General features: G+C 37.1%; 1 protein-coding gene across 1 annotated transcript in view; it reads left to right on the forward strand.

Annotated features, from left to right (window-relative positions):
• The window catches only part of LOC104511716 (myelin transcription factor 1-like protein), a gene marked incomplete at both ends in the record, with an annotated part of 55,552 nt that overhangs the window by 42,994 nt on the left and 817 nt on the right, over positions 1 to 11,741 (forward strand). The window contains 5 exons of the mRNA XM_010154436.1: positions 396 to 643; positions 2,965 to 3,201; positions 4,900 to 5,021; positions 5,385 to 5,447; positions 5,942 to 6,010. Of these exons, the coding sequence (XP_010152738.1) occupies positions 396 to 643; positions 2,965 to 3,201; positions 4,900 to 5,021; positions 5,385 to 5,447; positions 5,942 to 6,010 (739 nt within the window). The remainder of the gene's footprint in view (positions 1 to 395; positions 644 to 2,964; positions 3,202 to 4,899; positions 5,022 to 5,384; positions 5,448 to 5,941; positions 6,011 to 11,741) is intronic.

Genomic DNA, 11,741 nt, shown 5'->3' on the forward strand with positions numbered 1-11,741 from the left:
AAAGGTCCTGTACTGTTACGTTGCCCCTCATTAAGAAAAATGAATGAGCCGAGCAGATCCTACCTTCTGTCTGACTATGTATGTGGGGTAAAAGCAGTGTTTCTGTGTTTTTATTGTTTTATAAATCCAGCCTGTTTGTCAGAACGATTCATGATCACATCATGCAGAGTTTTACAGGCAGTTATTTCATACAAACTCACATAAGTAGCATATAAAAGTCACAGACAGAAATCAAGAAATACAGCCATCATTCTTACTGCGGGCTTTTTTTTTTTCTTTTTTTGCATCCGTTGCTGTTGCTCATTATAAATTTCACCTCCAGCAGTTTGTTTTTCTCTTCGCTTATGCAGAATGTTCATTCTTTTGAGTCATCCTTGTCATATTTCTTCCCACAGCTAAACGCTACTGTAAGAATTCAAGTCCAACCAGCAGCACAACAAGCAGTTATGCCCCTAGCAGCAGCAGCAATATGAGTTGTGGTGGAGGCAGCAGTGCCAGCAGTACCTGCAGCAAGAGCAGCTTTGACTATACTCATGACATGGAGGCAGCGCACATGGCTGCTACTGCTATTCTGAATCTCTCCACTCGCTGCAGGGAGATGCCTCAGAACCTCTCCACTAAGCCTCAGGATCTCTGTGCGAGGGTAAAAATTAGTAATTCTGTTTGTTGATGAAGATTTCTCTTTACTGCACTTGCTTTGTGGCCCTGATAGATAGAAGAAGAGCTGTAGTACATTATTTCTTTCCTTTTCCTCAAAATTAACATAATCTGGGGCTCTGCTAAAGAAAGGAGGGGGAAAAAAAAAAGAAAATTCCTCACAAGTATCTCGGGAAATCCCAGTCGGTATATAAACTGATGATACTGTTAGCATGTAGTCCCTCTTTTTTAAATTTGTATCTTACTAGTGAGAACTTTAAGTATAAACGATGCTTAGGTTGCTCAAGTAATATTGATTTCACTCCTGATTTTTTTGCTAAACACTGTCTGATTCATATGTTTTGTGAAAGGGTTGAGATTTATCAATGTATTTTCATTTAAAAGTCACAAATGGGACCTCAGGTTGCAAGATCTAGTACAAAGAAATCCATGTTACTTATATAATTTCTTGCCTGTCTGTGATATCACAGTTCTAAAGTCATTGTATAATATATTTGAAGTGAATAAATCCTCCAGTACAGGAGACTTTAATTGTGCTTAACAGTAGTGCAGGGTCAGTAATGTTCCGTATGTTCATACAGCGTCGGTATACTATGAAATGGCTATACAGATACAAATAAAAGGATGTGTTGTTAAGCTTCACATAAGAAAAAACAGTGCACTATTAAAATGAGTTAAAGATTTACTGGAAGATTTTTTTTTTTATTATAAATGTTGTTTTGGCTCTGATAGCTGTTAAGAAATGAGTATTTACCGTGCACTAGCCAAATGTACAGTGCTGCCTATAGGCGACCACTAGATGGCTAAGCAGACAGATGCAGTGCAGAGGAAACATTTTATTGTGCTTATAGAAGAGCTTTTGCACTGGCAGACATGTTCTGTTCTACATATAGACAAAGGTTTTCTTTCCCTCGTCGTGAAAAGCCCCTTGATCATTCATAACAAACTAAACCCGCAGCAGCAGCAGATATTAGTAATAATCATGATTTAAGCTAGAATGCCTCATGACTTTGTTTTCAAATGCTGCTTTTTATATTAATTTATTTAATACTGTTTAAGAGGGAAATCTCTTTCTGGCATGTAAATAAATGCAGTTGTTCTCTACATCAACATGATGGAAAAGGTTGGAATAAATTGCTGAAAATCTTCTGTGTCAGAACCAGAAGAGGCCTTTTTCTTCATGTGTCACCCTATATTGAGACTGAAGGAATGAATCTGAGAAGAGAAATAAATATTTTCTGAATTAAATTAGCAGGATAGAAGCAATTAGATATGTGCTCTGCCAAAAGGCAATAATTCAGAAAGAGAGATTTGCATTCACGGGGCCTTTCTGCAGCCCTGTTGTTACTCCAGAGGAGAGAAAGCCCTCAGACATATGTGGAGTCAGTCGCATTCGCATTAGTCTGGAAACCAGATTTCTTGTGGAGCATTTCATTTTTGAAAGGATGAGGATTTCTCTGTGGGTATTTTTAATTTATCTGTTCTTAGTTTTTTTTAAAAATTGGCTTCATTTTGAGGTATCTTATTTATCCTCACCTCATATAATAAATGACCCTTTTTTGCTTCTATAAAAAAGGCCAGAGCCTCACCCTATTTTTCACAGTACCTCAGTCGCCACAGAAATTGACACTATCCTTGCAAGTATTCTGCTACCTAAATTTATTGATTAGAAAGATAGATGTATGAAATACTAACACATGTACGTCTTCAGGGAAGGAACTGTGAAATTTGAATGTATTTCCTCATTGGCAAATGGTGCCCAACAGGACTTGTTTTGGTACCCTACCTCCCTGTTTAATTTTCTGACATTATCTATTCCAGCTTTGACTGTTAGTGATAAATAAGCAGAGAAACAAAGACTATTTGATGCTAGCTGGTTTTTGTTACTCTAATCATCCAGACAGTTGCCAGGACTGGGAACAAGAATTATGCAGATGTTACCTCATAGATACTCACCTGTCACAGAATAAATCAAGAACGTAACAACAAAGACAAGAAAATACCTTTAGAGATTTCTCCTTTTCATTCCAAATTTTGCACCTGTGTGCTGGATGGCAGGAGGGTAATGAAGATTCTCCCCTCTTCCCCCAAACATCAGATTAGCCATTCAGGAAGAAATCTACTTTAACAGCATTAATGTTGTGTAACAGCATCATGCTATGTGTGGGAGGGGGCTCAATGCTTACAATGTATACAGGAATGGAAAAGCGTTTTATCATTCTGCTAGGCAATCAGATTGAAGAACACAGAGAGGTAGCAGTTTGCTGGTGTGAAGCCGAATTAACACTATTTTTCTTATTTTGACAGAATCCTGATATGGAAGTTGATGAAAATGGGACGTTGGATCTGAGCATGAACAAGCAGAGGCAGCGAGATGGTTGCTGTACCATTTTGACACCACTGGAGCCAATGTCCCCGCAACGGCAAGCCGTGATGAATAACCGGTGTTACCAACTGAACGAGGGTGACTGCTGGGACTTGCCAGTGGACTACACTAAAATGAAGCCCAGTAGGATAGATGAAGATGATTCCAAAGAGATTAATGTATGTCTTTTTCATCTATTAGTTCTTGTTGTAATCTAAGTTTGGTAATTCATTACATTTCTGACATTTGGAGGAAAGTTAATACGTGATAAAATGGTGGCTTACTACAAAAAAGGACTTTCTGCTGGTTAATCTTTAGGACTATATCATGCTGGCACACATCTGATCTGTGACTAAGTTCCATAAGACAACATTTGAACCATGAATGTGAATCATGTTTTCTAACAGCATCATCTTGTTAACAAATATTTTCTGCAGTAAAGATGTTTCTCTATATCCAGATTACATTACTCTGTGTAAGCAAGTTGACGTAACTGAGCAATACTGGGGTAATCAGCTCCCAAGACAAGATAGTCTCCTGAATTTGAAAACCATAAATGATGTGCTGACGATTTGAAAGCATGTATTACTTAGAAATAAATTTAAACAAAAGGAGCAGAGTATAATGTAAGCTTTCAGCTATTTCAGCTAATCTTCTTCTAGATTACTTACACGCTCCTGATATCTCTGTGTGTGAAAGGGCCTGTATTAATGAAATACTTTCTTTCAACAGTACAAAAAAAGAGATATTATAAATCAGTGTTACTTTTCAATTCATAATGCCAAAACCACAGCAAAACCCTTTAAATGGAAGAGGCAAATAAAGAAAATTACGTTAGTGAATTTGTTTTCCTTTTTCGAACTTAGAACATCCAGGACACTGAAGAGGTCTGCTGACAAGGTTCAGTGCCAAGGCTTTTGTTCATCAGGTTCCAACCCTTATCCACTGTGCAGTTTACAGTGCTGCACCCACTGCAATTTAGCTGTTTGGAGGCTTCTACTTTTCATTGGTTTATAACACAAAATTAGACTAATCATTTTTGCGTAGCACAGCTCTTAATGATTTTAATTAAAACGTAAAACTATTTTCAGTAATTCTGAAAAATACAACAAAGTGACATTTTCACTAGATGCACTGAATGCATTCTAGCTCTGGTGTTAATTACAGTTTTGCTATTAATTTCAGTGAAGTTGAGAGGAAATCTGTCACTATCAAGGAAATGTGAGGTAAAACAGACAGTATAGAGAGGTTTTTTCCAGAGCAACCAGAACTCCCTATTTATACTGTGGTGTTCATAGCACCATCTGCAGGAATCGCTAAGTCAATGCATTCAGCCGCTTTATTCCTGAAACAGGCGGTTTGAATTTCTGAATGCATCACTAAAGTTAATTACAAATGATAGAATTCTGTTTTGGCAGGCAGATCCACTGAGGTTTGCCCCAGAGGTTAAGATTGCTTCTGTTTCATTTTTGAGATGTTCTAAACTGTTAAAAATGTTATTTAAGATGATTTTTTGATGCCTAAGATACTGTATTTAGTAATTTTTTTTCCATTTCCTCTGCTTTGCCCTGACTTTAGAAAAAAAATACTGTTTCTTTTAAAGCAAAATAATATGACAGCTATAGAAAAAGCTGTGTTTTCTTCTTTTTTTCTTTTCTAGTTAAATAAACTATTTCACATTTTGTGAAGTCTTCCATCAAAATATCCAAATATTTTTTAAAGGTTTAACAGGTCAAGGAATATAAAATAATTTCATTAATTTTCTCAGTCAGAATAGGATAAAGGAGGTGATAATGTCTGATGGTTCTGCTTTGCATTATTTCATGTAAGCTGTAACCTCACCATGCAGAAAATAATGCGTGTATATTTGCCTGTAGCCAGAAGATTTGGATCCTTTCCAAGAGGCGCTTGAAGAAAGAAGGTATCCTGGTGAAGTTACAATCCCAAGTCCTAAACCCAAGTACCCTCAATGCAAAGAGAGCAAAAAGGATTTAATAACGTAAGCATAATGTGAGGTGAAATTATTTTTCTCCTTTTAACCTTTTCTCTCTTTGTCTTTTTTTAAACAAACGGGTACATATACGCCTTGCAGTATGAGCATGCAACATTTGCAGCATATAAATGTTCCAAACTGCCAGTTAAGTAAAGTGATAAGCTAGCGTGTATTTGCTTGTTCTTAATGATGCTATATTGTATTGAGACGCCATTTTCATTTAAACCAGTTCATTTTGCAGCTTTTCGATTAGGATGCTTAAAACCCCTTGCAGTCATTGCAGCTAAACTGGAAACAATGAAACTTTTAAAAGTTTTTTTTTTAAACATACTTACTATTTTGGCTGTTTTTGTTTTTGTTTGGTGGCAGATGTCCAACACCAGGGTGTGATGGGAGTGGTCATGTGACTGGTAATTACGCCTCACATAGAAGGTGTGACTTCATTTTTTTCATGGTGGATTCTGTCTTTTCAATTTATTGTTTTCAGCTTACCTCAACAATGCTGTCAAAGTAAAACGTTGAACTATGTGTTAACCCTTTGAGTAATATATGTTGATCTTAAAAGCATGCTAATTTGTGTGTTGTATAAACGTCTTTTATTTTTAACTAGATTTCTAAAATTTCCAAAGTATGCTTAAGCATTTAAGTAGTTAACCCAGGAACCTCAAATATTTTATGTTACATTCTACTAGTTCATAGAGAAACAAACAAAAAAAAGAACATTTGCAGTATGTAATTTTGGAAGTAATGTTGATACCTAAATATATTCAGAGGGTTAACTATTACAAAATTCAATATTACAGCACTTGCCCCATCGCTTTTCTGCATTACAAACTTTTACTTTTTAATTTTTATGTTGTGTTTGTTTGGGAGTGTTCAGTTAATAAAAAGATTAACTTACTCGTATGTCCTGCCATGTCTTACAGTTTATCTGGCTGTCCCTTGGCTGACAAAAGCATTCGAAGTATGCTGGCCACAAGCTCACAAGAACTCAAGTAAGATATAAAGAACAAATATTTTCTTTATAAATAGTTATTTGACCGCAAATTGCATATAATTATGTCAGAAAGTAGAAACACTATCTGGAGAGCTGCTGCAGAAGGGGCTGATTCTGCTTGGAACATGTGTCAAAGTCTAGAAATCTCATACAGGCTGGCTTTATACATAAGTCTGTTGGCATAGTATTTCCTTTTGTGTGTCCATTAGGTGATAGGGATGGACAAAAGTCAGAAATTCTGGAATTTCATCTAAATGTTTGAATTCCTACTCAATTTTTTTTCGGAACGCTTGAGTTCGCTAGTTAGAACAGAATATTCTCATGCGATTAGACTCATGAAATTCTTCTGATTACACAACCAGTAAAGTGCTGCAGTTTCTCAGACATAGGTTGGAGGAAGAAGGAAGTGGTTTGTTTATCCCTAATACTTGCATAATTTTGCCCAGGTTTATATCACTATTACCAGCTTGATGCATTTTCTCATTTGACTATGGTTTTAGTATTTACTTAGTTATTCCCCTACTTAAAACACATTCTTTACAATTCCTTTCAGTTCTTTGGAGTGATAATTGCGTGCAATGAAAGTTAGAGAATTGTGAGGCTTATCTTTGATCTCACTTCCTGCTTGATCAAAACTCTACGTGGAAGAACTATAGCATTCGTTAGTGCTATGAAATAACGGTACTCCTGGGTTGGTACTATGGTTAATATGGAAGGATGTACTCAGTAACAAGGAAAAATTGGGTAGGGGAAGTATGAGTGGATAGCTCATGCTGCCACGCTAAGCAGTATTCTGTCTTTGCTGTACGTAAGTGCCTTAAATAGCATTTCTTGAGTTCAGTACATACCTGGATGAAAATAACAACCGTAAAGCATGGGAATGATGAGAAAGCAAGCATGCAAAAGCTGCTGAAGTAAGATCGCTCTCTAGTTTTAGCTAAACTAGTCACTAGATGCAAACAATAGGTGCAAAATTTACAGTTTATTTCCCACCCAATCAAACAAAACCATTTTGAAACTCAGTTTAGATTGTGTGGGTATCTGCTGCTAGAAGGCTGTGTGATATGCAAAGGGAAGGGTTGTAAGTGGGATCAGGGAAAACATGTAAGTACAAGCAGAGTAAGACATGGGCATATAACCCAAAGAAACTAAGATTTGGACCTGTATTTTGGGTTGGGATGGGTCAAGTGGTAGATGTACAAGGAAATGCAATTACATAAAGAAAACATAGAGAAGACTCTTGGGGCAGCATGAATACTACTTTAAGAACATACTTTGCTGCTCTAACCCTTTACAAAGTTTCCACTTGTGCTAGCAAGTGTTCCTGAATTACCCCATCTCCTTGCCTTTCTCAAGCATCTGCAGTCAAGCCTACCTAATGCACACCAGGAAGAAAAAAAATCACTTGAACTTGGGACGCCACTGTCTCATGCCATTCTCTCTACCTATTCCAAGTTTTGCCTAAGCAAAGAGAACAAGATTAAGTAGGATTTAAAGTTATATTTTTAGATTTAGCATCTATTATTTACTTAGCATTTAGCATAATTTTTTATTTAGTGGTTATCAGAATACCTATCGAACAAATAAAAACTCTGTTAATTTTAAAGTTAGAAAATGCTGGAATTTTAAGCAGTTGAAGTTAACTCAGTTCTCTCTTGCATTTTCTTTAAAAGGCAATCCTTCATTTTCTGATCACATATTTTTTCATAGGATAACAAAGTAATTCATTTCACAGGGCAGACAGTAATCACTGCATAAGCAACTAATGATTTTCTTCTGTTTTCCTCATTATCCCATTAGTGGCCCTGTCTGTTACTCACTGCACTTTTCTCAAACTGTACTCTCAGGATATAACTGCTAATTCACTAACACATTTGTCACTACACTTGCATCTGAGTGTTTCCCGATTAATTTATCTTGGTTATAAAGGAATTAATTAATTTTCATCTGCAATTGTACATTGAAGTAAGTCAGAGTTGGTATTATTCCAATTTTAAAGCCAGAAAACTTAAGCATATAATTTTGATTGCTCAGTTTGAGACTTGCAGGACTCTCAGAGTTCTTCGCTTCGTAGAGAACTGTGTATGTTCAAAGCCAAGTACCCATTGAATTTGCTTGGAGCTGTGGGGATTCAGCAAGTTCTACATGATGAGCAATTGACCCTTTGTGTAAAGGGTTGAACTTTACAGAAAAAGCAGGAGAGTCCAGTGTTCCAGACAGCCATAGGACTATCCTTTCTCTTCCCTCAAAACTCTGATCAGCCCCAGCTTCCACTTGGTCCATTCATTCTGTCCTGTTTTCCTTCATCATTTTTTATACATTTCTTCCTGTCTCAAGTTCCTTGTCAAATCAGCCCATCTCCTGCCTCCACCACATTTATAGTTTTATTGTCCTCTATCTCTTTATCACAGAGAGAGAAATAAAGCCTCTTTGCATTTCTCACATATATCCGAAAGCAGGGAAGTAGGAGTCCTATGGATGGCAGCATCCTTTATACAGCTCTCATTTATGCTCTTGTTCTCTGCCTAGGATGGAAGATGTGATCATGTAAATGTTAATGCGTATGCACAAAGCAGCTCAACCAAAGCTACATAAGCAATTTTTATTTTGGAATTTTTAAACTGTGAAGTACTTCATTTACATCTGTTATCTTTCTGTGTGTGAGGTTTGGGGGTATAATTTCCTTGCTTTTAAAAAGAGCAAGCTGAAAAGAAGTAGAAATTCGGTCATGTAGGATTCTAGTGGCTGCCAGGCCACCAGCCACCCTGGGAACTTTTGCTATCCACTATATAGGTCACCTGAGCTACTGTGGTAGCAAACAGCAGTAAAAGGTAGAGTGCTCTGCATGGGCTGGCACCAAGAGGAGGTGGGGAACGTTGCTGCTGTGTTTCATAAAAATTTGCTGACAGAGGAAGAGTAGTGAGAGTCAGTAACTTTGGCTCCTGCCCCAGGCTGTAGCGAGAAATGTGTACACATCTTTTGCTTGTATCCTAAACTGAGATCCCTTCTGTCCTGTCCCGACCAATCTGTATTGTTCCCATGACTTCTTCATCTTCTATTCCATGTTCTGGTTTTCAATTTAGTTGTTTCTAGTTATCCATAAAGATTTCAACCTTTGTAAAATGTTGGGCAAATTCTTTTTTAATGTGTGGGGTACAGACAACGGTTAATAATGTGGTAGAAGAATTGATAGAGCATCTTAGGGATTGTATTTCTGGACTACATAGTTTGGAAAGATTTCATACTTCTATGGGTTTGCCATCCTTAGCTTACTCAGCAAATACCACGTATGTGCTGCTAAAGCCTTTGTATCCCATCTTTCCAATCCATGGTCTCCTTGCATGTTTGTACAACACACACAAGTTATGTATAATGCACCTTCATAACCGGAATTTTGCTAACACACTGGTTCTTTTTAAGCCCCAGCTAAAATGAAAACCAGCAGACATTGCAAATAATATTCATGAATAGTATCAGTCAGATAATACCTAATCAGAATAATATGATTATCTGGAAAGGTTAGTTTTGATAGTTGTAACTCCATAAATTCCATCACTCACATGTCCTGGCTCCCAGAATAATAATGTTGCAGCTTTCAATTGAATTGTTCCAGGGACGGCCTAATTCCTCCTTACCACCCATGCTTCTCTTCTGTAAGGCTTCTTGCCCAAGTTTACCCTGCAGATTGTACAATTCTCCACTTTCACCCAAAGCCCAAGTAGAAACGTGAGCCTTTATGCATAGTTTATCGGCAGACCAAAGCAGTTACACAGCTTGGTCAATGATCTCCACCTAACAGGAGAATTCTTTCAGCTTTAATTATCAGTTACTGCTGCTGGCAAAAAAAAAGAAAAAAAAAAAAAGAGGTCAGCAACTTTAAGGGTCTCTGAAGAAATTAATATCTGGCAAGAATCCAAACTCTTCCAGCATTAAGATTTGGGTTATAGTACTTGTGAAAAGCAACTAATTTTTAAAGGACCTAGGGAAACTATATTGATGAGTAAACTTAACTATGATGGGAAAACAATTAACAGCCCACCCAGTGACAGCTACCAATATTAAAATATTCCTAAATTAAATCCAGTTTAATCTTAGCCAGGGGCTTTCCCTTATTTACTCCTTATCACAGGAGGATTTTCTAACAGTAACAGTTACTTCAAAACTATAATTCCATTGTAGAATTATGCATAATATAAAAAACCAACATTTTGAAGCACTTTTAATCTCATTCAAAATAAAATAATAATAAAAAAACCCTAAAATTAATTATTGCTTTTAAAAGGACACATTTTGATCATCTGTAAATCAGTCCCAGCACAAATGCAGCGTACTGACTCAGGACATTTCTACTTGGTGGGGCAGTAGAGGGCAGTCCTGTTGACAGCCTGGGTTCTCTGGAGCCAAAGAACCTGGGTACCAGAGACTCCCAGGAAATAACAGTTTTAGTTCTACTTGGTGCTACTTGGATGTAAAAGTAATCATATATATGTTTTCAGAGGCCATTGGTAACTAAAATTAGCTCAGTCTACCATGGAACTATCAAATTGTCAGTACTTACCCTTGTTCCTTATGTCAGTTTTCAGCTAGAAAATCCCACTAGTGCTTATATTAAAGAATCTGAACCTTGGAAAGATTTGTAGTTCAACCAGGTGCCTACAAGTTTGGATACTTCCCTGATGCTGTTGTATGCCCAGTCCTTCACCCCCAAAGCACCTGTGTCTATGTGTAGATTTTGCATGTTACTGTTTTCTGTGGTGGACATCTTTTGGTATTCCTTTATGGAACTTACAGGGAGGAGTACAGTCTCATTTCCTTCTCTACAGTGAAGCCTTAGAGGTTTTTTTTTTCCACATCTTTTCTTAACTCTAAGTCAGGAGCTCAGTCTATTTTTGCACATTCTCCACAATGAAGTAAGTTAGAATTTCTGTGCCTTCTTCTTCTTTCCATGTCACTCTGCCCTGATTTCCACATTCTTGGTGGCCATCTTCTACTCCTTCTCTTATCATTTACCCTCAGCTCCCTATTCCCAGATGTGTCATCCTTGTAGTGTCTTCCATTCAGTTCAGATGGAACGGGGACCTTCTCTGAAGGCCAGCTTCTAGAAAGAACAACTCCATGCAGTCGTGTGTTTTTCTACATAGAATATCCTTAACTCATACTTCTAGGGAAACTCTGCCATATTAGGATAATCTCTAAGGTTTACTTTTTATTCATATAATTTTACTGCAACGTGTTCAGAAAGATGTAGCAACTGGGTAGAAAGCGTAACCTCCCAGAAATGGAGAAGCTTGTGTTGTATTTATTCTGATGAATATATAAAATAAAATATTACTGGAAAAAAATAATATTTTCTTCCACATTTTAGTGATCTTGCAAAAAATAGGCCTTCTCCAAATGCAAAATTAAAATGTAGAAACAAAAATTAATAGGATATGTTAGTAAAACACCACAGAAACCCTCTTTAGCTAGGTAACCAGATTATTCTTGGACATTGATTGGTACCTATACTCATTAAACCTTGATAGGTCTCCCAATACACAGTCACATTTTGTACTCAAACCAGTTATTTCTACGGAGATCTTTTAAGCTGCTGAAGTGATTTCTCCACCTACAGTTTGACACTTGAAGTGTTTCTGATGTTAGGTGCCTGGGTGTACATTTGTTGCTTCATCTGCACAGGAGTATTACCCCTTGCCTTGCCTTGCCTTGCTTTCCCTTCCCTTTTCCTG

This window comes from Eurypyga helias, unplaced genomic scaffold (assembly GCF_000690775.1).
Source record: "Eurypyga helias isolate BGI_N326 unplaced genomic scaffold, ASM69077v1 scaffold13986, whole genome shotgun sequence".
Lineage (NCBI taxonomy): Eukaryota > Metazoa > Chordata > Aves > Eurypygiformes > Eurypygidae > Eurypyga > Eurypyga helias.